The 25,312-nt window shown below is 43.2% G+C and overlaps 2 protein-coding genes across 2 annotated transcripts; both read left to right on the forward strand.

Annotated features, from left to right (window-relative positions):
* Positions 1-1,236: 1,236 nt before the first annotated feature.
* Positions 1,237-9,267, forward strand: cacnb3b (calcium channel, voltage-dependent, beta 3b; the record flags this gene model as incomplete). Its single annotated transcript, XM_083676093.1, has 13 exons — positions 1,237-1,281; positions 4,673-4,792; positions 5,140-5,262; positions 5,453-5,574; positions 5,794-5,849; positions 6,217-6,236; positions 6,585-6,665; positions 7,788-7,846; positions 8,037-8,137; positions 8,401-8,552; positions 8,727-8,822; positions 8,972-9,142; positions 9,238-9,267. 13 exons carry the CDS (start codon positions 1,237-1,239, stop codon positions 9,265-9,267), a joined length of 1,176 nt encoding a protein of 391 aa, XP_083532219.1.
* Positions 9,268-17,257: 7,990 nt separating this feature from the next.
* rnd1b (Rho family GTPase 1b) lies at positions 17,258-25,056 on the forward strand (the record flags this gene model as incomplete). Its single annotated transcript, XM_083674529.1, has 5 exons — positions 17,258-17,377; positions 17,944-18,031; positions 23,894-24,003; positions 24,376-24,510; positions 24,811-25,056. The coding sequence occupies 5 exons, from the start codon at positions 17,258-17,260 to the stop codon at positions 25,054-25,056; spliced, it is 699 nt and encodes a 232-aa protein (XP_083530655.1).
* Between the last annotated feature and the right edge of the window lie 256 nt (positions 25,057-25,312).

The raw sequence follows: 25,312 nt of genomic DNA on the forward strand, positions 1-25,312 counted from the left end.
TGGCCTAGATATCATGGCAGTTATGGACTCATTCTTCTCGAACTTTGTTTTGTTTTATGTACAGTATGTATGTATGTATGTATGTATGTATGTATGTATGTATGCATGTATGTACACTTACTGAGAACTTTATTAGGAACACTATACTAATACTGGGTAGGGCCTACCCTTGCTCTCAAAACAGCCTCAATTCTTCGTGGCATTGATTCCACACGATTCTGGTCTATGATGACATGATTGCATCACGCAATTCCTGCAGATTTTTCAAGTGCACTTTCAAGCTGTGAATCTCCCGTTCTACCACATCCCAAAGGTGTTCTATTGGATTCAGATCCGGTGACTGGGAAGGCCACTGAAGAACACTGAACTCATTGTCATGTTCATGAAACCAGTTTGAGACGACTTTTGCTTTGTGACATGGTGCATTATCATGCTGGAAGTAGCCATTAGAAGATGGGTAAATTGTGGCCATGAAGGGATGCACATGGTCAGCAACAATACTCAAATAGGCTGTGGCATTCAAGCGATGATTGATTGGTATTAACGGGCCCAAAGTGTGCCATGAAAACATCCCCCACACCATTACACCACCTCCACCATGAGAAGGTGTACAGGTGTTCCTAATAAAGTGTTTGGTGAATGTATGTATGTATGTATCTATGTATGTATGTATGTATGTATGTATGTATGTATGCACAATATGGAGGTTCAACCTGCTGGTCCAGCTATTGAGTTGGTCAGTACGTTGGTAGAATGCTTCACCATCATCATCATATACAGTATAGTAGGTGGTTTAAAGGTAGGAGAGATATGATGTGAAACGAGAAATACAATAACTGTCTCCCATAGAGATAAGGGATAGATGTTATGAGGTCTGGTGTACAGTAGAGGGAATGGGTGCTGCACATGGATGAGTGGTGTCTTGTGTAACTGGAGAGGGGGAAGTTGGACTAGGGAGCCAGAGAAATGAGGTCTAGCAGAAAGGGAGGAAGGCTGTTTGAAGCTGGGGAGCGGACCCGACCAGTAGGAGGGCGCGTGTGTGTGTGTATGCACCAGTGCTGCAGTCAGAGCATCAATTTTGTATAGGAAATGGCTGTTGAGGCAGCGCAGTAACGTCAGTGTGGAGCACTTAGGCCGAGCGCGCCTCTCTCTCTCCCTGCCTGCCTGTAACCACGGGCGGAGGGGAGTGTTCTGCCTCTGTGCGATGGGGGGGAAGAGAGAGCAGTCAGTAGAAGCATGTCTGCCTCCGACTCGAGCGCTACAGGACTCATCTGTAATAAGGTATTGTTTTGCTTGCTGCCTCTCTCTATCTCTCTCTCTCTCTCTTTGACTGTGTATCTGTCTGTCTGTCTGTCTGTCTGTCTGTCTGTCTGTCTGTCTGTCTCTGTCAGTCTGTCTGTCTTCTCCATCTGCTCTGAGCCACCTCTACTCACTGTTGGCACCTCTTCTGTCTCTCTCTCTCCCTCTCCCCCTCTCTCTCTCTCTCTCTCTCTCTCTCTCTCTCTCTCTCCTCATGTTTTCACTGTCCCTGCCTCAGCAGAAGTCTATTCTTGTTCACTCACTTTGTCAGCATTTACCCACCCTCCTCCCTCCTTCCTCCTCCTCCTCCTCCTCCTCCTCGGACACACAGGGGCATTTTGTCTCTCCATCTCACCTCTGTGTACTTTGTGCTCCACTTTGTACTTTGTCCTGGTACCTCATGTGGATCACCCACATTGTCTCTGTCAATCTGTTTATCAGTATGCTCTTCTCTCTCATCATCTTTAATGCTCTCCTCCATCTCCTCTGAGCCACATCTCCTCACTGCTGGGCACCCCTCTCTCTCTCTCTCTCTCTATCTCTCTCTCTCTCTCTCTCTCTCTCTCTCTCTCTCTCTCTTTCTCTCTCTGTAACTGTGGGTCTTGAAAATGATATGGCATAGGTAGGCAATAACATGATCATATCAGATGATGTCCTTTTCAAACCGGAGTTAGGAAAGGAAGGGTACATGGGGGTAATTCAGCTGAAGGTTGAATGGAGGAGGTAGATAGAGTACAGTACTAAGGTGCAGCATGTCCTTTAAGAATCTTCATTAAGAAAGGTGTGCAAACTGTAATGTGTGGGGTTCCACCTGCTGGTCAGACGGTGCTACTGCGTGGATGTTCTCACCTCATGTTTAATTCTGTTTGGCAGAGCAGTTCCTGTACGAAAGGATATTTTTTATTTGTGTAAGAGGGAAAAGCAATGTGAGTGTGTGTGGAAGGGTGGCTTAGATACGTTTATCATTGTGAAAACGCTGTGTGGAAAGAGACAGTTAGAGCCACATCAAGCATCATCCCAGCCAAGGATACTGTGTCTCTCATAGTATTACATTACTTTATTGATCCCAGTGTTGTGTGGTTAGCAGTTGGGTCTTTAAGGCTATCTTTAAAAGCTCTGGTATGAAATACGGTCGATTCTGCTGTGATTGTTGTTATAGGCTCAGGTTTCTTCTAAGGAGGAGGGCTGAGGTGCAGTTTCTACTCTTGCTTGTGTTTATTTGCTCAAACAAAGCTTTTGTTTTGCAGACTTATTGCCCAGCTTATCTACCTCACTACAATGTGTCTACAATGAGGGTAGTCTTGAATATCACAATGACAATTGTTACTGTTTGGGATTAAAATAAAATAATATGGCAGTGAAAATCGGAATATACTGAGACAGTATTTAACCCGAATCAGGCTTCATCAGCTGTGCCTACAGTGGCTATGGTGGAGGACTTGTGTGCCAGGTTAGTGACAGAGAGAGGGAGAGAGAGCTTCCAGAGTGGGTCCAGAGAGTCTATCCTACCCTCTTCTCTCTTCTCCTCCCTGTGACTGCCTCTCCTCCGGCCCTCCACTTCACTCTGCTCTGGTTGTTGGTGGCACTTGACAGAATCAGGGCGGTGTTCCTGGAATCATAAAGAGAAAGACAGGAGCCTACAGTACAGGAGAAATACATAAAACATCAAGTATGTCGGTTTTGTCTTTGGTTATGTTGTAAATGATAGACCTGATGTCAAATGGCTGTGTAGCAACGTACTACATGCTGTTGAGCTCTTGGTGCTTTGCACAAGAATGGATATTGTTACAGGATAAGGGATCATGATGATCCTATAGGAAACTCATTGTATGCTTTGTTTTCCTCATACCCCTATATCCCATATATCCTGTGAGCAGAAAGTGATCTCTGTAAAAGATTGTATATTAACACATACACAATCCGTTTTTCAGTGTATTAGTCACTCCATCTGCAGCACTAACCAATCCCATGTCTTAATTATGCTTTGTTTCTTCCTGTGCTGGTATCTTTAGACGCCATCCCCCTCTGGCACGCTTTGATATTTAAATGATATCCACACTCTGCGCTGGATTGAGCTGAAATGTTTTTGGGACAGGAGGAGGAGGAGGAGGGGGGTGGAGACAGGTGAAAAAAAAGAAGAAGCGGGTTGCTCCCGTTGTTATTGAGCTATATTTGGCAGTCGTGTGTGGGTGCATCTGTCTGGCATGTGAGGAGTCTTCCACTTGTGTGCCCAGCTGGGACCGAGGGGCGGCAAGGTGTGTGTGTGTGTGTGTGTGTGTGTGGGGTTTTGGGCTGATGAGGAGGGGAAAGGTTTTTACTCCCTGACAGGTTAGTTTGCCTGTGAGACTGTGTATGCATTATGATATGATGAAGGAGAGAGAGAGAGTGTGTCTTCTACACGTGATGCTCTTAGGCTCTCAGTGTTGTAGCTGTCAGGTGTTGATGGCTTAAAGGTCCAGCATGTAGTTGTGTGTGTTTCTGCCCCAGTTGGCCACATTAATTGAATTTGAAAATGTGCATATGCTATGTTTTCTAATCGCGCCAAACATGTGTATATCCTTGTGAACAAACCAAATGTGAAGTAGGCACGTAAAGGCCAGTGTCCTACCCAACACCAGATTATAGAAAACACTTTGTTTTGACTAATACCGCACTCTTCACTGAACATTCTTCATCATGTGATCTCATTCCTTGATGGCTACTGATTTATCATGGCCATTTAGCCCTCATTTAAAGCAAAAAATCGACATACTGGACCTTTAACTTCATGGTAGTGTCTACACCCTGACTATCAAGCAAATGAGAATGTGTTGGAGATATTTAGCTTGATGCGATAGAACCATACGGTCTTATACAGATTGAGAATCTAATGGTGTATTCTTACACAGTACAGATATGGTGTGAGCATCTGTTGCAGAATCTATAGGAGTCTTCAAAGGCTTGCCTTGATTCAGTTAATAAACAGAGGTGCGTTAGTTGGTAGGCCTACTTAGTGTTGTTGCAGTGCTCACGCACATGTTCCCCTGAGAGGTGTGCTTTGGAAAAGCAACAGGAACTGCCAGTCCTAGCTAGATCACATGGGTCCAGTCAGGCCAGACAGATAGCAGGTACTGTAGTAGGCCACACAATGCTAAAGCAATGTAGGGGGACCGGGTGATTGGACTTTTTTTTAACAGCATCAAGCTGTTTTGACAGATATAATTATCTGGGTTAATATTTCCTAACTTTTAGTGGTGGGAGAGGTTTCTTCAACTTGCCCTAGCTGTGCTCTTGCCTGGTCCTGAGGAGATGACCAGAAGCCTCTGTGGTGTTTTTCTCCTCCCTGTGGGTTGACTGAAGTGGCCTCTTTTCCTGTCTTTTGTCCGGTCCTCAGGGTTCAGCCGATTCCTACACGAGTAGACCCTCGGATTCCGACCTGTCCCTGGAGGAAGACCAGGAGGCGTCTCGGCGTGAAGCCGAGCGCCAGGCTCAACTGCAGCTGGAAAGAGCCAAGGTGAGACTCACTTTGGGGACAGAGGTTTGGCAGGACACCCTCATACAATTGGCCTTTATTATATCATTTTAACAAGTGGATACCCCATAGAATAGAGTATTGCCATGGTACATTATTTGTAACCTATAATGAGCCTTTTTCGTGACATTTCTAAGGGAGGATCTGACATTCAGCTTTAACATTCAGCTTTATTCTAGATGGAAGCCATTTACTAGTCGATGTGGAGTAGTGTTTATTAACTTTATTCCATCTCTATTCAATTAACATAGACTTTAGAAACAGAAACCTAAAGGTAGATACAGGATTAAAACACTCAATGTGTTTTTGTGTCTTTCACGCCTCCACAGTCCAAACCAGTAGCATTTGCAGTGAAAACCAATGTCAGTTACTGTGGGGCTCTAGATGAAGATTGTCCTGTCCAAGGTGCTGCTATCAACTTTGAAACCAAAGACTTTCTACATATAAAAGAGGTGAGGGGTATTTAGTATTTTCAGTATGTTCAGTATATCTGTTTAGTTTTTTTTACCAAAAGCTATCACAACCTAGTGATTCATTGAATACATGTCCATTGATACAACATTTGTCTCTATCAGTTGCTAAGACATTATAGCCACCTTGTGTTCAAAAGAGCAGTGACTGCAGTGATTCTCTGCTCTGTAGAAATTCAGCAATGACTGGTGGATCGGTCGGCTGGTGAAGGAAGGGGCTGACATCACCTTCATCCCCAGCCCAGTCAAACTAGAGGCCATGAGAATCAAACATGAACAGAAACAGGCACAGAGGTCAGAGGTTACACTAGCTCCTTAAATTAACCCTGTTACACTCCAGTCTACTCAATGTCCACCCGGAAACCTGTGTTTCTCCCTCCACCTTTGTAAGCAAGGTGTGAATATAGTATACAAAATACTGGAGGTCTTATGATGTAATGTTAGAGGGACTCATTTCCATTTAAAATTATCTGCTGAGGTTGTAATGAGATTAATTGGTCTTTCATCCCACAGGAAAGCAGGAGGGAACGCATCATCTGGAGGCTGGAGGTCCACACCACCATCTGCAGGTGGGTGACAGTGGGTATGGCCTTCAGCTGTCTGTCATGTCTCTGCTATAAGGGTGGCCAATCCTGCACCTGGAGGACCATAATGTGAGCAGGCTTTTGTCTTAGCCCTGCACCGTTTCACATATCTATCAACCTTGGTCTTCAGTCTAGATAGGGATAAGTTGAACCAGGTGTGTTATATGTAGCTGGCCACACACAGCAGAAGGAGCCAACATCCTGCGTTATCATAACACCACTAGCAATGATGAGGGCCACTGCTCACCTATAGAATGTTCCCTCTTTTTCATCATAACATGCTTTTCCATTTCCAGACTTCCATATGCATATTCATTTTTCTGCTAAATGTGTGTTCTCTTGTTTTTAAAAGCCAAACAGAAGCAAAAGCAGGTAAGTTCGTAATGCAGCTTCCTCTACTGTGTATCGGAGCATGAGATGGAGAAGAATGGATGTTCAAAAAAAGAAACCAGTGTCATATCCACAGTGTTCTGTTCTTATTTAATTACACACTGATAGAAGACTAGTTTCTATGAACTGGGGAGTTATACCCAGTGAAGTGTGTGTTGGCTCATTCCAAGCCCTGTGTGTGTGTGTGTGTGTGTGTGTGTGTGTGTGTGTGTGTGTGTGTGTGTGTGTGTGTGTGTGTGTGTGTGTGTGTGTGTGTGTGTGTGTGTGTGTGTGTGTGTGTGTGTGTGTGTGTGTGTGTGTGTGTGTGTGTGTGTGTGTGTGTGTGTGCAGACAGAGCACCTTCCGCCCTATGATGTGGTTCCATCCATGAGGCCAGTGGTGCTGGTGGGCCCCTCCCTGAAAGGCTACGAGGTGAGAGGCTGATCTGATCGATATTTGAAGAGAGGAGAGAGCTCAGTTCCCCTCCATTACTCCATTAGCACTGATACAATAGGCCTGGGCCGACATCATTGCCTGACTTATCAAATTACACCAAACACAATATGAATCATGTGCCTACACACAATCACAAGATACCAAGTACATTACAGTATCTCCTGTACCTGTTCCATATAGAATACATAATATACATGCAAGTAGATTGATACTGTATGCGATTTGACTATAATTAGCTTAAATTGGCTTAACAGACGAATCCACACAACTGTGTGGCATATAATTTAATAAAATCTCTCCCTGCTTTCGACATTTTCTCTCTGCCTCCCTCTCTCCTCTGTGACTGCGGAGGCTGTGTGCCAAGCCGTTTGTTTTGTATGTGTGTGAAATATTCATGCATCGCTCTGGTGATGTGCTTTGGGGATGCTCCAGCAGTGCACGTCAGCCTGCCTCTATCTCTTTCTCCCTCTCTTTCTCTGTTTCTCCCTCTCTCTCTCTCTCTTTTTCTCTCCCTCTTTTCTCTCTCTCACTCTCTCCCCCCTCTTTCTCTCTCTCTCCCCTCCCCCTTTCTCTCTCTCTCTCCCCCTCCCTCTTTCTCTCTCTCTCTTTCTCCCTCTCTCTCTTTCTCCCTCTCTCTCTCTCTCTCTCTCTCACTCTCTCTCTCTCACTCTCTCTCTCAGCATGCAGTAGGACTGCTGGTTTTATCCTCTATTTCACAACACATCCATTTTTCAAGCCTGTTTGAAAATAGACTGCCTCACCTCACACGCTGGCTAGGCAAAGGTCTCTCTCCTAGTCTTCATCTCTATTCAAGCCTCACTGCCTCGCACAGTCATACCAAAACATCTGTCATGAGATTGAGAATGAACACACAGCCTACCTATTAAAGGGTGCTTTAAATAGTCACACCAACAGACAAGAGCTATCATTTGTAGTTGATTAAATCATATACTCCTCAGTTTGTTTTATTGCCTGACGTCTGACGTGTCCTAGAAATGGAGACCGTGTTAGAGAGAGGATGGTTTGTCAGTTTCAGAGTCATGATTGGAGAATTCTACTGTTACTAACAGCTCGCTGTTCCTCCCCTCTGTCTCCCAGGTAACAGACATGATGCAGAAAGCCCTGTTTGACTTCCTGAAGCACAGGTTTGATGGGAGGTGGGTACAGCTGTAGCACTGTGGCTGCTCAACCAGAGACCGCTCTTTTTTGGAGGATTTTGTGTCTGTGTTTAGATCTCATGGAGGAAACTGAGTTGTGACAGTCTTTCTTTGTTAGATATGGCAAAGTCTGAGTTTAGCTCATCCTGTGAAATTATGTTGTTGTACTAATAAGATGTGCACTTTCCAGGATCTCTATTACACGGGTGACTGCTGATCTGTCATTGGCTAAACGGTCTGTACTGAACAAGAAAGCCATTATGGAGAGGTCCAACACACGCTCCAGTCTGGGTAAGTGGGATCTCTTCTCCTGGTTAGGGCCATGTTTCCTCCAACAAATACCCCTTTATCAATGACAGTATTCTCTATATGTTGATTTTGGATATGGTATGACCTTTTGTCAGACATAGATATGTTCAGAAGATGGTCACTTAGGACCAATACAGTGCTTTGGCTGAACCTCCAGTAAGGCATGTCCTTTACACCCACTTGGTCTGGTCTGCCTCTCTGCCTCTCTGACCTTCACACTGTGTCTCTCCTGGTCCTGGTGCTAGCGGAGGTCCAGAGTGAGATTGAGAGGATCTTTGAGCTGGCCAAGACCCTGCAGCTTGTGGTGCTGGACGCTGACACCATCAACCACCCAGCACAGCTCCTCAAAACCTCCCTGGCCCCCATCATCGTCTACGTCAAGGTCTCCTCGCCTAAGGTACAGAGTCAGACTCACCCACAACACACATTGTGTCAGTCAGTCAGTCTGTCTGTCTGCTAGTTAGTCAGTCACTCAGTGCACCGTGGAGAAGTCTGTTCTCCTCTACTCAACTCTTCCTCTTTGTCTCTCTCCCTCTACCCATCGCTATTTCTCCCTCCCCTCTTCACACAGGTTCTTCATAGGCTTATCAAATCTCGGGGGAAGTCTCAGAGCAAGCACCTCAATGTCCAGATGATGGCAGGGGATAAACTAGCCCAGTGTCCACCTGTAAGTTACTCTTCCCACCCCAAACAGAGTGTTTATGGTGCTTAAGTGGCGTAGCACACTAAGGCGCATACCATATTATCACAAGGTCCCTGGTTCAATTCTGGTCATTTGAGTTTTTTACCTTGTGCCTGTCCTCTACTCTCTGTTAGGAGATGTTTGATGTTATTTTGGATGAGAACCAGCTAGAGGATGCTTGTGAACACATGGCCGAATACCTAGATATTTACTGGCGTGCCACTCACCTACCCTGCTCTGCCCCTCTCAACCCCTTATTGGATCAAAGCGTGATCACCCCGCCCTCAGCTAATTCCAGCCAACAGGTGAGTTTCTCTCCACCAAATGTTCCATGACAAATAATCTGTCCCCTGTAGTATTCCGTTGGTCTCTCATTCATCCTGTCATGATGTGTTTGCAGTTCTCCGAGACTCAAGAGTTGATAGAATGATCACTACCACAGACCTGGGTGAGTAGGACCCACCACCCTGCTCCTGTTACTCCTTTCCCTGGTTCTGTACAAACCACTAGAGTACATCACTGTATCTAAAGGTAGTAAGGGGTTGGACTAACATTACCCAAAGTGCTTTACATTATTTCCAATGTGTAGCACCCTCTCTGTTTCTCTATCTATTTATCTACTCTGTTTCTATCTGTATCTAATCTATCTACAGAGCAGCCTCTGCTGTGGGCTGGGGTCAGAGTGCACAAGAGCCAGGGGCCACCAGGGGGCGGCAGCAACCTTCCTCTCTGGATAGCCACAATCTCCACAGGCCAGATCTCTCTGTCCCCATGGGGAATACTATTAGTGGAACTGGGGGACAGAGCAGCTGTCGTCTGAAAGAGAGCAGGAGGAGGCTGTTGAGCTGGAGGAAGAAGAGGAGGTAGAATCCCCCCCCCCCCCCCCCTTAGTGGAGAAGGACCCCCATCTCACTGCTGCCCCCTGCAAGAGTTCCCTGCTCCCCCCACTAACACCACCATGTCTCAGGGCTGCCTCCTGCAACAGAGCACGCCTAACGGGAACACAACCAGCGCAGCAACCGCCAGCACCCCGTCCCCCGTCCGTCCCCAGCCCACCCTGCCAACACCCTCTCTGAGCACTGCAAAACCACCTACTATTACTGTACTATCCCCTGACTGAACCATCCCATATGTGTCCACCAGGGTTGGCCTTCCCTGACACAGGTGGGTTGGTCCAGCTTTGGTCTTCACATGCTGGTACGTATGTACTCTAATCTGCTTAGACCGTATTGTGTTATAGGTCTCCTAAAAGCACTATAAAATCTGAATTCCCACAACAGAGTTCCCATTCCAGCTCTTCTCTCTATAGCTGTGGTAAGCCCATTTTCTTACTCTTTCTAAAAATGTACTGAGGGACGCAATGGAAAATAATGACATATTTCCACAAAACCAACCAGTTCGATATTATGTCTTCCGTCACCGCAATTCTCTGTGAGCCGCAACTAAGATTTGACCAAATGCTTGCTGAAGGGCACACTGAGCTGTAGCAGGGTGGCCAATACTACATTCAGTTGTGTTTGGGCACCTAGGATACTGCACATGTATAGTGACCATTCTTCTCTTCCTTAATTGCTTGCTTTCTCTTGCTTGACAGTTTGTTTTTCCCTAGCCCATTTAGTGTTTCTGTAACTATTTCTGAACATATCCATTGGCTGCCAGTGTTGCCATCAGGGTTGACCTAGTCCTAAGTGTTGTATAGTGACAAAGAGGAATTGAGCATGCATGAAAGCACATCCAAGCACAAACTTGCACATGGTTACAGCTACAGCTCTATGTATCTTCCTTATCATGTCTGTGAATGTATCAAGAGTAGGGCCAAAGTTAATTGTTTCAACAGGATTACAGTGTAGATTGACCTAAATAATAAATACACTCTGATTGTGTGGAGTTAGGTGATAGACCACACACTTTTCAACTAACATATTTTACTTGCGATTCTGTTTAATTTTTTATGTCATTTTTAAGATTAAGCATACTTTTTTAGTTATCAGGCTTGGATTCTCTGGGTAAGACAGCATTATGAACAAACAATCCAAACAAGCAATAAAACACAACAACAAGACTCACGTTAGACAACACAGGTGTCACATCACTGATGCTCAACATAGGGACAATTCAACTGTCAGGCTGTTTTTACAGTGATGCATGAGTACTGTATACTGTACAATGATTATAATTAATTTATCATGATTTCCTTCATTCTACCCAGGGTAAAAACGGTTAACTCAATGTCAGTGAAATCTCAAAATGTCATTTTGCTTTAGGATGTATGATGCATTCAACTACTTTATTGTACATATCTGCATTTTGCTTTAATTTTTACAAAACATGTTTTTTGTAGTAACACGTTTAAAAGAATTGTCACCACTGCTTATTTGCCTATTTCTTTGTAGTTGTGTTTAATGACCAAAAATAACTTGAGGAGTGTGAGGAGATAAGCATTTAGGCTACAGTTTTCCCAATGACAAAATGTGTACAAACTAGGTCATTTGTTTTTCAGCAAATACTCTCTCAGTATAGTCAATTACGCATAATCTCAATACCTCTAACCATATCACTCGGAGTCATATGGTGTTATCGAAAGGATGGGTTCTTACACTGGAAAGCTTAATTACGGGAAAACTATACAAACTCTCTAAAACAAATTCAATATTCTTAAAGAATGTATTATTGCATGCCTTATCACCGTACAGCCTCCTGTCTCCGGCCATGTACATTCCACCGTAACAACGTAACCTCTCCTACTATTCAACCTGTGAGGGTCCAACCTGTTCTGTCGCTGGTGTGTATGAACAGTGCACTTGAATACTACCCATAGTATGATAAACTGAAGTTTATGTTTCAATGCTCCTACGAGTATTCATAATGCTTCCTTATTCAGTTATTAGAAATGATGATATGACTATCATGTAAATCCACGGTAATCAGAGGACTTGGTGCATAACACTCCCTTTATCAATGTGTGGAGAGTGACCTCTAGTGTTGCGTTTGTCAACTGACGTGACGTCTTATTGAATAATGTTCATGTCACCAATGTCATACCAATACAGAATGTGAATAATCATCTGAATATGAGAGGACATGTGTCCACTGTTGATAGCTCTCTTTTAATTACAGGCAGTTTGCATTGGAAAGAAAGTGAGAAAGAGTAGAATTGGGATTGCATTGCCAATATTTAAATTGTACACAACTTTTATTAGCTTGCATTCCCAGACTTAGACCTACCATAAAAGCCAGTCATGCACTTGCCAACATTGTTATGCATTGTTATGTTTTGTATTCTTTAGAAATGCCACAGCATGAATGCAAATACATTATATATTTCAATCAAAATATTGCATGACACCCGATAGTTTCTCTCACAGTTATCATTGATTTGACCATTTTATGTTTGTATATGCCCATGGCTTTGTTTCATGTGTGTAATGATAATTTCCCAAGCAAGACCTTACAGTCGTCTTATAGTAAGCACAGGACAGAAGGCATCTCAGTACAGAAAAACACACACAAACAACATAATGTTTCTCTCTTTACATCGAACTGTTAATTCAATTAGTAGCCTACAGCCAGTGGTGTAGTGGGGCCGGTGCGCGGCACTTATTTTATAGATGATGAACGGAACTAAATATTTCTGTGAACAATTCCCATTAATCGTTTTTAAATGACAGACCATAATGTACAGTCCAAATAAAATTAAAAATGCGTCTCTGTCATCATAGACATGTCATATCTACCCTGAGTACGTCTCTCCCTACCCTTGATTCGAGGAAACCTGGGCCAAAATTGCGTTCCCGCCGCAATAAAGGCATTAAGGGACTTGATTGACAGTGGTGGGAAACGTATTCCATGTGAGCTAAGACCCTTGATGAACTGCAGCCTATAGGTACATATATGCTTTCTCAAAAAGGCACATTGAAACAATTCATCAATTGCTCGATGCGTGTGACACTGATTCTCTGTGAAAGTGAAATATGCGCCGTTGATACATGGCAAAATTGACACAGGATAGCGGGGTTATTTGCAGTGTTATGGCTTGGTAGCAACGAACTACTGATTAAAAATGTTGCTGAAAACTATGAATTGCATGAAATGCGCTTACAAAAGACCACATTTTCTTGGGAGAGAACTCGCAGACCCTCTGTCTAAACTATGATTATGAATTTTAGGGCCAATGATCCTGCCATAGGTTTAGGTCGCCACTGAGTGTATAGGTGGCGTGCTCTTATAGTAACGATAGCGAAATGTAGGCCTATTTGGGGGAGCGCACCGGCACTAAACAAAATAGCACTACACCCCTGAGTACATCACCGTTACTCAATAATATATATGTGCATGACAAAACATATCGTAAGCCTATTTATTTTACAATTAGAAGGGCTTTTCAAGACCATTAGCTTTTCACCTCGTTCTAATGAGAGTATGAACAGATGACATGCGTAGCCAATCACAAACTGTATTTATCATTACTTATTTGTATATATTGTGTATTTAAAGCTACGTTTTTACTTAGTAATATCAAGGTGCACAAAATCGACAAATGCATATGAGTTGGTCTTCAAAGCCTCATTAAGCATGTATTTAAATACAGTTTATTACTACTGTAATTATTTGGGACCATCTGGAATATTGCTTCCATTGACACCCCTTTACAGTTTTTAAAGACTGTATGGCTTGAGAAAGACATAATAGCACATACTGTATATAAAACACAGAGCACAGTTTAACTTCTATAGCACAGGAATCAGCTCCACCCACTAGCAGATATTTAATTTCTCTTGCAGGTAATTTATACAACAAAAACAAAACTTTGGGTATCCAAACCGCAATTAATTATCATTTTCTATTCATTTGTGTTTTGACATACCTAAATTCTGGATGCAATACAAAGGCTATCATTCATAGACAGTAGCTGAGACTATCAAGATTCCTCGTCAGTTATGATGAGATAAAATTGCACTATTTTCATTTCTATATCTGCTTTATAATGCAATAAATGCACTAAATGTTACTCTGTACCCACCTCCAATACTGAATATGGTGTCTGGTGTGATAATGATGTCCAAATGTCCCATGATCTCAGAAAAGTGAACACATGAAATGTCCTACTGTAACTGATACAGAGAATACAGAATGCATCAGTTTTAATTAACACATATGGAAAATAAGAAAAAAAATAAAAGAATAAACATAACATTTTACTGATTTTTTCTAATGTCTGTTTTTGTTACTTTGGAATTACTTTTACTTTTTAAATTTTCATTGAGTAGTGTAGATGGGTTGGCAAATGTGGCTGTAATGAGAAAATAACAAGTGTCACCAATAGAGGGTAGCCTCTCTCTCTTGGGGATGCTCCAGCAGCATGCATCAGCCTGCCTCTCTCTCTCTCTCTCTCTCTCTCTCTCTCTCTCTCTCTCTCTCTCTCTCTCTTTCCCTCCCCCCCCCCCCTCTCTCTCTCTCCCCCCCCTCTCTCTCTCCCTCTCTGCCCTCTCTCTCCACTTCTCTCATTCCTCCCTTTATCATGATGACTTATCCCAATCTACACCAGTTGAAGGCTAAGACCACACACCCCACAGCACAGCTGGGCCTTGGTGTTTGCATGCCCAGTAGGACACACCAACCCTGGCACTGCCATCACTCACAAGGCAGTAGGGTTAATCAGGGCCAGCTGGACAACTATCTTTCCTGACCTCCCTGACCAGGACCTGGCACACAGCACAGGACAGAGGGGCAGGCAAGCACAACAGGATCAGAGGATGGGAGAGAGGGAGGGAATTAGCGATAGAGAGAGACTCTGTAACTCCCTTTTCAGCCCACACTGTTGTTGATGAGCTACATGCTATCTCAAATGGGCATCACCTAGCCATATGCTGGTCATTATGCTCCATTTCCTTACAGAACGTTCTTTGCCATTTCCTCATGATGATGGTGATGATGATGATGCACCATCTGTCATGTGTTTGAGGATGGCACTCCAGCCCTGCTCTCTCTGACAGACTGACAGTCAACATCAGTCAATACCCTCTCACTCAATGAGGCAGGCAGAGATATACCACTTCCCGAATGTGCTCAGATTCACTCACATGCTTGACACTGCATGTTCTAGATCGATGAATATATAACCCATTTTCAAAACAATATCTCATATATGTACTGTATATGTTGGTCGGGTAATATTATAATCTGGTGATGATTTCTCGACATGAAAGCATTTCAGATCTGCAAACAGACAATATAATCCTATTTAGCTGTAACCCTAGTCCTGTGGATGGCTGTGACACATCTTTTCATTCTTGTCTAGCTCCCTCAATTAGCAGAAACTCCTGCCAGGCCATTTCAGATGTTTAAAGGCTCTCTTTCTATAGTTGCAAAATATTGCAGCAACATGTTCCAGAGTATCAGGGGTTAAAAGGTGTCAGCGCTCTGTCCTGCCGGTAGTCACAGCTCATCTCACCCCTCCTCATCCCCCTCTCTGTCAGCCATATTGGGAGGTGTCACTTTACCCCTCCTCATTATTCACAGCCACCTGTCCACCACTGTCCCCTAGGAGCAATGCTGAAGTCATGCATACAGTTATCCAAATAAATATGTTCTTGGGTAAACTAAAGTTCATTATCTAAATGGTCCTCTGTATCCCTTTTCCTGGCTGTATTTCATAGACTATGGGGGAGTTACATTGGTATTTCGTAGCTGATGGTACTTTCCACCAACATTAGTTTATTTGCTCTGATCAGGTCTCAATTCTATGCACAATAAACAATATGTAATAACCGATGACTTAAATAGATTTAGATTTCCACAAATGTTTGATATTTCTCTTTCAGTGGGCAGGGGAGCACGCACAATCATAACTGTGTGTGATGGAAACAAGACATATTGGGCAGTAAAATTCTGACAAACGTCACCAAGGCGAATGAACGATGTTGGTTGTGGGAACAAGAGTAGATTGCTTTGACCCAACAGGGCAATAAAGTGCGAGGGGAATGATTGGCTAAGCTAAGTAAATTAGCTGGTAAGAAGCTATGCACTGGTTAGGATGGCTGATTGACTTGTTGTTTAATTTCTAGTTTGTTGCCTAGAGAGCTCTTTACATACAGAGATAACCTTGCAAGTGTGAGGTGTGGCGTCTGTCTCTGGCTGATTAGGGGTGTAACTTTTTGACTGGACACTTCTGGCGGCCTGCAGTAACTACAGGGGGGGCTTGACTCTCATGGCCTCTCACTAACCCAAAGGGTTCCATCTGCTGAGCCATTCAAACATACCACAGTATATGACTACCGCAGATGACCAAATTAGAATGCAGATTTCAGACGTGGGCAAAGTACTATTTGCGCCCTATTCTAATCTATGAAAAATATAAACTAAATAACCCACACTTTTTTAATGTCAATGCATTAGGGATATGTGATTGATTACAAGCTATAAGGGGAAACGGCTTCAGTGCAATTAGATCTTACTTGTGAAGTTAAACACGATTTGCAAATACACAAATACACAACCACCAGACCACAGGGTTTCAATGCAAATGTACAACCGACCAGGGAAGAGTCAACAAACAGATAGTGATAAGCCTAACAATCGCTTGATTATCAAAAACTATTTTGTGGGCTTGACAATATATTATCATCCACCCAGATATTGCTGACACATTTTTTCAGACAAGTTAGTTAGTTAGTTACCTCACTTATAATTTGACCAATGAACTCACCCTGTGGTGCAGATGAAAGCAACTAATCACCCAACAGTGGAGCGGTCTGTCAGCTCTACTGTCTTCAACTCTAGCGCTATTTATCTTAGGTGTTATGTCAATGTAATGATTTAATTTGTTGCCAGAAAATCCTTAAACAGCAAGCTTGAGGCCCTAATAAAACAACAGGTAAAGGGCCAACTTGACAAACTGAATGACTATGGACTAGGTATTAGTCCTTACAAATGGAAAAGTAAGGCAATGAAGTTAGTCATTATCATATCAGTAGCTGTGCTGTTCATGGTGAATTTGAAGATGTGCATGGGCTCTTCAGTACAGTAATAGATTACTTATTGCCATGTGCAAACACCAAGGATAATACAAATAATTATTATATGTTATAACTTAAATTAAACTACAGGTCACATGTGACATTTCCCCGACAATAATGCTCTTGTAATTCCATTTTTGTTATAGGATTATGGGGCAAAAGCACACATTTGATGTAGTCGTCGGGGAGAACAGTGGGACGGATGTTGGAAAGCCAGTGAAATAGCGTACGCCTATTGGCTGTTGAAGCCAAGTATAAAGCGCCGCAGTGTTTAATTCAATCACATCAACTGCGGTCATCCTTCGAGCGCTGCACGCCGGAACACCGCGCTCAACCAAGGACGTTTTTTCGCGGTTTTTGCTGTTTTTGTGTTTACTTTGAAATCGTGTGTTCTTTCTAATTACAATGAAGGAAAAGAGGAATACACAGCCGTTGGTGGTGAGATGTAAACTCGTTCTTGTTGGAGATGTTCAATGCGGGAAAACGGCGATGTTGCAAGTCCTAGCGAAGGACTGTTATCCAGAGGTATGCGAACACTGCTCTCATGATGTTTCAGTATCATGTATGAAATCATATGTATTCTGCAAAGTTTCCATATTCTCTCTTATGTTGTGTGTAATACATGTCTAAAAATATCGGAAATGTAATTGATCAATAGATTGAAATGTAAGAGCATCCTTTACAGACTGTGGCTGCATGCTGCGTATTTCCTCGAATTCAGTTCTCATCAGATTATGCTCATCCTGTGATCACATCATTTTGATATTGCTTGTGGAAGTCAAATGTGAACATAAAATTTCATTTCTTTTTGATCATAAGTCATCTTCTTCTATATATGACATTTATAATTCATGAAAACTGTACGGAAATAATTGGCATTAATCGATTATTTCTCATTAGAAAAACAGAAATGATGCCTGCTAAATGTTACATTTCACGCAATTGTTTTCACTTTAAAATTCAAAGAGAAGCTCCCTTTCAATTTATAGTAATGCATTGGTAAAGTCAATTCCATTACTAGTTTTGGAGTATCTTGACTTAGTGATTGACACCTCCTCACTAATGACACTATGATGCTAATTGCTTCTCAGACCTACGTGCCCACCGTGTTTGAGAACTACACCGCCTGTCTGGAGCTGGAGGAGCAGCGCGTGGAGCTCAGTCTGTGGGATACTTCAGGTAAATGATCATGTTCTCCTGGCCTGCCTCTGTAGTGAAGTGTTGAGGCCGGGCAATGGATGTCTTGTGTCTTTGATGTTGTATCATTATATTGGTACTGGTACTTGGATCCTCTTATGTAGGGAATGTAGACATACCAGAAGTGCTTTAATTCCATCACTCTGCTACAGAGTGGTTAAACAACCCCTATAGTGTTTGTTTTGCAGTCATGATTGATTTTGGTCTGAGATTGTTTCTGGAGAAATGTGTTTTTTATATGGGATTTCCCCTTGATGCCAAACCGAGAGCTGTGTGTTGACTGAAATCAGATTGGCCTGTGGAATGTATAGAGACCAGATTTCTAAATTTCTCAGATTACTGCACGATCGCAACCTGTTGTATCGAGTGTTTGTTCTTAAGGGGGTTACTACTTATCACTGCATATGGGTATCCACATCTAGATTGTTATTGTAGCTTGTGTACTCCCTTTTGATGATAGCTTAATTGAAGGAAGCTTTTGAGGTTATTTAGCATTTATGTAATTCTTATCATAGCAAAATCTAAAAGCTAGTCCATTGACATTCAAAGTCATTAATAATCAATTTCCACCACACTGCTGCACATCATGATCCACATCTAGCCAAGACCCCATTTCAGACTCATATGCCAGATATGTGTCAACCACAGTAGGTCAGGATGGCTGAGCCGCAGGTATTAAAGTGTGACTGCCTGCCTGCAAATTGTAAAGCCCTTATGTAAGAGACCCACTTGTGTATGTGGTGGGATGTTTTTGCAGTCCACTTTTTTTTCAGAATGAAATGGGCTGAATCAGAAATACTGAATGTAATTTTGGCCAGTGCAATCCTATCTTTTTAATCCCAGCCCTGGGCCTTGATCTGATTGGTCTGTGTGGTGTGGTGCTTGTGGGTGGGCAGAGGGAGGTATCACTGGGAGGGAAAGAAGGTTTTGGGAGCAGATGAAAGAGAGAGAGAAAGAGAGAGAGAGAGATGTTGATGACCTGCATTCTTCCTCATATGTTGGTCAGGTCACCTACCCAAACACTGGAATGGCTTAAGAGACGTGTACGCCTTCAAAATGTGTGAGGATTTGAGAGAATGCTTCTCTCTTTCTCTCTCCCTCCCTTCCTCCCCATCCCTTCTCTTCTTTCTTTGTGATTGACAGCAGTGACCATATTGAAAGCATCAGGACTGTTTGGAAGAGGGCCACCTAACATACTGTAACATGGTGGTGACAGGGCCAGCTAGCTAACTGATGGTCATGCCACAGAGTTTCCCCTCATTGTAATCTGCTGTAATTGCATGAGGCTGTGCTGCCAGCCGCCCATGCCTGGGCGCTGAGTGAGTCTCCTCATTACCCAGGCTTCTCTCCATTGATTGGACTGACCTCATCATTGGGTGCTGTGGCAGCTCACTCTCTCTCCCTGGCTGAGGCCTGCCTGGGATTTACAGGCAAAAATCAATCCAGTGGTTTTAATCAGGCGGGCCCTTCGGACATGCTTGAGGGCGGAGGGAGAGGAACTGCCTCCTCGCACTCAACACTATAGGGCTCTAACTCATGAATACTGAATGATGATGCTGTGTTAGATTGTTTCAGAGTCATTTATGCTCGTTTGAATGGACTTGCTGGTAAAAGGCTTTGTGTTTCAAGAATTATAAGATGATTGCTTGCTCGATACATAAATTAAATTGATATAGTGCGGTCTTGTATACACATTAGCTTGATGAAACCATCTGCTTGCTAGTAAAACATTCCGACATCATTAGAAATTATAGAAAATATCGAATTGATATAGTGGTTCAGTAATTTTTTTGTGCAATAGATACCTGATCTTTTTCCAAATCAAATGGAGTGAGACTTTTCTAATGAGAACCAAGTGTATATTAATTCATTTTCAGTCTTAGAAGATATTGTTATAATAGACAGAACACCCAAGGATTACTCATCTTGATTTTGAGTAGCTTTCCCAAAAGTTCCAAAAAAGTCCAGAATCCTCTAATTTGATGAGGATACTTCTTTGTCCAACATCATCACGGCTAGGCACCTCTGCTGTTGTTAACTCAAGTGACGGCAAAGAATATGGAAATGTGTCAGGAGCACTCATCAATGTTTTATGGAAGGTGTCAACAAATATCTCTCTTCTTTCTATCCATCTTTTTAGTAACCTCTTCCCTTCCCCAGTAGTGCTTTTAGATGAGACCAGCAGAAAGCGATATGTTGGTCAACTTTAAACTATGATAAAACGTTTTCATGGATGACGCCAGGATATGAATTGTCATTGTTAACCTGTTTGTGTTGGCCGTGTCATGTCAAGTAGATGTGTTTTTGAAGAACAAAGGATAGTCTTATCCTCCCCCCACCATGAGGCTACTGTTGAGTGGAACAGGGCAAATGTGTAACTAAGTCTGAGCAATCTAGTGTTTTTGGTTTGACTGTGAGGCATAGTTACCTCAAGGGCATTTTAGAAAAACGGAAAATGGTATAGTGCAGCAATGTCTGTATGTAAAAGGTTGTTCTTGTTGTAATATCCTTTTCAGCATGATCTGAACTTTATCCTCTTTTACTACTATCTCTCATTTTCATTCTAGATCTCTTAACCTCATGTGCATGGAGTGTCTAGTACTGTTACATTATCCCATTATTATATCACCCATTACCAACTCATAGCAAAGTGCAGATGTGTGGTCTTCCCAAAATGTAGTCATGAGGGAAATCTGCATTGACCTGGTGGCGCACAAAGTAAGCAACGCAAGAGGTTATACTTTTGAATCCAAAGTGAAGGCACATCAAAAAGTGAATACAGTGAAAATGTAATCTTGATTGTAAAATGCTGAATGTACTCCTGATCGTAAAATATACCATCATATCAATGACACAATTGCTCAGATAAGTGAAATAAGGTCCTACGTATCCATTTGGTTCGGAAGTTCATGGTACATCAATACTTTAAACGTTGTATTTATGTAAATAGGCAATGTTTAAAAAAAAATATTTTCAATTGTGAGATGGTCTGATGCTGACCGTCAACTGCCAATCTAATGAAAAAGCTAATTTCAACCCATGTGCAATAATGTAGCAACGTTAGATGATGAGCATTAAATGATAAACCTTAAGTCAACATTGAAAAATAACCATCACATAACAACGTCTAATCCAACATTGCAAAAGCTACAGAGCTTCAATCTTGCATTTTGATGTTTAAAAAACGTTCAATAACAATAGTCTCAGAAGCGTTGTTCAGTACATAAAATGTCCATGAGGTTGTAGCAGCACAGCAGACTCTTACCCAGAGGGATGGATATGTCTCTAAATCTGTGTGAGTCATCTCATCACTATAGCATTAATCTAACTGACCCCAGGAATGTCCCATTGTGAAATGGCTTGGCTAATGATGTGGATGAGGCATTGCACTCATTGATTAATACACCCAAAAGTATGGATGCCCCTGCCACTGCCCCTCCCCCCCAGTACACAACACTAGGCTCCTCTCCTCCTAGCTCAACCCCACTTCCATGCTGGCCCATTTTCCAGTTCCATCTCCTTGACACTTTGCTTCGGGCATTGCATCATAGATAATGATGACCGAACTTCAGCCATAGGAATTTGGTGATGCCCGTTTTTTTTATAACATGTTTCATGCATCAGAAACTCTCCATCTGTCATGGCAAGGCGGGTGGAGCAAAGGCATCTTGTTTTGAGAGAGAACATGTGGCCCATGCTGTAATGCAAAGCTGCGCAGCTAGTCTGTCCGTTAAGCTGTGGTGTTTTGAGGCTGTAGGAGACGGCTCCTCTGTGATCTCACACCACGGGTGGTGAAGAATTAATGGTAGTGGAGGTCTCACTGTGATGTTCCTCTGCTAGGCAGTAGGCACACTCCCTCCCTTCTCCTTCCTGTTGCCTTTTGTACCACCCAGCTATTGGCAACACATTAGAAAAACAGCTTTCTCCAGGAAATGGCTTTGGAAGGTTTAGTTTGGAAGCGGTCAACTCAGAGAGTAGCTCATAGATATTTCTCCACCTCCCCCATCTAGCGGGGTAACTAATTTGTCTGCCTTAATTGAAATGGCTCCTCAGCCCCCCTGTGTGCATGTCCATCGATTTCTGCATTTAGATCAGTGACCATTTAATGCAGCATCACACCCGTGCTTGCTGCTCCGTGACTTCCCTGTGTGGGAGACAGACACGCCGAAGGCTCTTAATCTTCACAGGGACGAGGGACGCTAACCTCAATGCAGACACAGACAGACTCTGAAGTGATCATCATCATCCCCATCGTGCCTTTCAACTGCATCCATGGCTCTGATATTTGCTAATTATGTCTGTTCTCAAAGTTGTAATTGTAAATCACATCCGGCCAGGTTGTACAGCAGGCAGTGTCTTGATATATGTAGTGTATGACTTCCTAACAATGAGAGTGATGTACTGTATCCCCAGTGTAAAAACATCAAACGTTCTAGTAGATAATTAGTACGCTTTATATTTCGCAGAAGGGCAAAAAAAAAGTGATTAAACAATGAAAGTACTTGCAAAGGATTTCGATACAGACTAGTAATGCAACAAGCTAATCCTATTGTTCCTCCTGCAGCAATGTTTACATCCACTCTGGTCATCAAACACTAAGGAATTCTAGCACAGCTTGTCATTATTCCACGCACGTCTCCCAGCAGCTGGCAAATTCAATTCTACCCTTTGATAATGTGGAAAATCATTAACTATTTATGGAACGGATCTATATGCACATAGCAATGTTGTGTGTGCTCTCTTTTAGTGGCTGAGGTACATTTTTGGGTGTTGTTTTGTTCATTGTAAGTCAATTAGCCGAGTTATGTAATATTTAATGAACGATTGCGTCGTCTAGTGTCTATCTATAGCCGTAAGAGGAAGAACGCCCATTGAGATTCATGTGTAATCAGAATAAACATGCTAATCCCTCTGAGCCTCTCCTTGTTCTTTTGATCTCATCTGATATGGGATTCGCCTTTGACTGATGCCAAATTCAACCAAACAAAGGGACAGACTCCAGTTAGCTTGTTGTGTGTGTGTGTGTGTGTGTGTGTGTGTGTGTGTGTGCGCGTGTGCATGCGTGCGTGTGTGCATGCGTGCGTGCGTGCGTGCGTATGTGCGTGTGTTTGCGGCCCCAATGCTGTTCCACAGAGGAATGTCTTTAGCTGTAGGTGGGTGGGCGGGCAGTTGCGGTGTAAAATGATTGATTGGCAGTTAAGGCAAGCCTTTATGGAGGGGTGGGAGGAATGCTTGATGCAGATGGTGGATTCCAAGGCTGTTGCTGTGGTAACGGAGGGACTGTAGGTATTGCACACGCGGAGGATGTTGGTGGGAGAGGGGAGGGGGGGGGGGAGGGGTGGGTGGCTTACTTAAGGATTCTGAGCATGAGTGGGAGCGTCTGCCTGCCCCGAGCCCCACTGTTCCACTTGCGTAATCCACTGCTAAAAAAGATCAATGAGGATTTAGTGCTCGATTGTCATCTTCTCCCCCTCTGAAATAGCAATAGAGGGAGAGGAGAGGGAGAAGGTGCAGGTTCAGGGACAGCAAAGTCAGGCTCAGCATGAGAATTGATGTCCCTCATGGATAATCCCTGTCATCTGTCTGTCTGTCGGTCAGTCGGTCGGTGGGTCGGTCTGTCGGTCTGTCTCTCTCTCCTGTACACTAAAACTACAGTATTCACACTGAGAGAACGGACAATGTGCAATCAATATCTTAGAATATCTGGTATATTAAAAAAATATAACTTAAATTCCAAGTGTATCTCCAAAAAAAGATAACGTTTTTTTTATTGTATACTCCTCCTCTTTTACGTATTTGTGTTGTCCTAACCTCTGATATTGACTATCCGCTGTCCTCTCTTAGGCTCCCCATACTATGACAACGTGAGGCCCCTCTGCTACAGTGACTCTGATGCGGTTCTCCTCTGTTTTGACATCAGCCGCCCAGACATCGTTGACAGTGGTCTCAAGAAGGTAATGGGCCTAAAATAATCAGACCCTAAAAGAATCTGAATCTTTTTTATTTGAGTTTTTTTTTAATATATATATATGGACAGAACGAACACATCGACACATGGAGTGAACAGTTGTCACATTTGTTGAAGCATAGTGTCTATAGCTTAAATTCTCAACACTCGTCCCTAAATGAGTTTAATTCCAAGTCCTCAAAGCTGCCTCCTCTTAATTCATCTAATTTCTCTAGCCTTCAGACTCAAATCATTTCACTATTTGGTTTTACAGACTTTATATCCTAATCATAGGCTAGGCAATCTAATTCTGCTTATGTTAATTAATTCCATGTAATAATCATCAATACCTCCAAATGAATGTCTTTTGTTCCTTTAGTGGAAGACTGAGATCCTGGATTTCTGCCCCAGCACACGCATCCTTCTCATTGGCTGCAAAACCGACCTGCGCACAGATGTCTGCACGCTGATGGAGCTGTCCAATCAGAAGCAGACCCCCATTACCCATGAGCAGGTGAGACTGAGATAACCAACCACTCAATTAGCAGATTATACTCCATGACATACCGGTGGTCATGTGGTCTCTAATATGGTTAGGGAAGCAGTTAGATTAGTGTAATGAAAGAAAAAATATTTCTTGTGCCCTATACTCAAGATAGAAAAAAAACGAGTATAGAAAGTCCAGTAGAAAAGTATGCCGTGAAAACAAATCATGATAATCAATCAATAATAAAATGGAACCGACAGCGCTGAGCATGTGTATTCCTTAGGTCTCACTCTCACTCCTGTCCTCCCCTTCCCCGTACTCTCCCAGGGTTCAGCCATGGCCAAGCAGCTGGGTGCCGAGGCCTACCTGGAGTGCTCGGCCTTCACCTCAGAGAAGAGCATCCACAGTGTGTTCCGCACCGCTGCCCTGGCCTGCATCAACAAGCTGCAGCCGCTGCCCAAGCCCAGCCCCACCCGCCGCCTTTCCAAGAGACTCCTCCACTTGCCCAGCAAGTCGGAGCTGCTCACCTCCACCTTCAAGAAGGAGAAGACCAAGAGCTGCTCCGTCATGTGAGTGGAGACCCCAGGCGGCACTCCCACATGCAGCTCCCAGCCCTGCTGCCTGTCTTTGGTTCGGGGAAGGGGGGGTGGGCACGATGGCTTTATCAGAGAAGGGCTCCCTGCTGAATCCTTCCTCACCCCCCCTCCAAATGGAAAACCCCATCAGAACAGGTGGACACCACGCTGTCCACTTTGTCCTGAACTTTTCAGCGCATATCCATCTTTTTCAGTACCCTATCTATGCTTTTCTAATTGAAGTTTGATATCAT

The sequence above is a fragment of the Argentina silus genome (assembly GCF_951799395.1).
Source record: "Argentina silus genome assembly, chromosome: 8".
In the NCBI taxonomy this organism is placed as follows: Eukaryota; Metazoa; Chordata; class Actinopteri; order Argentiniformes; family Argentinidae; genus Argentina; species Argentina silus.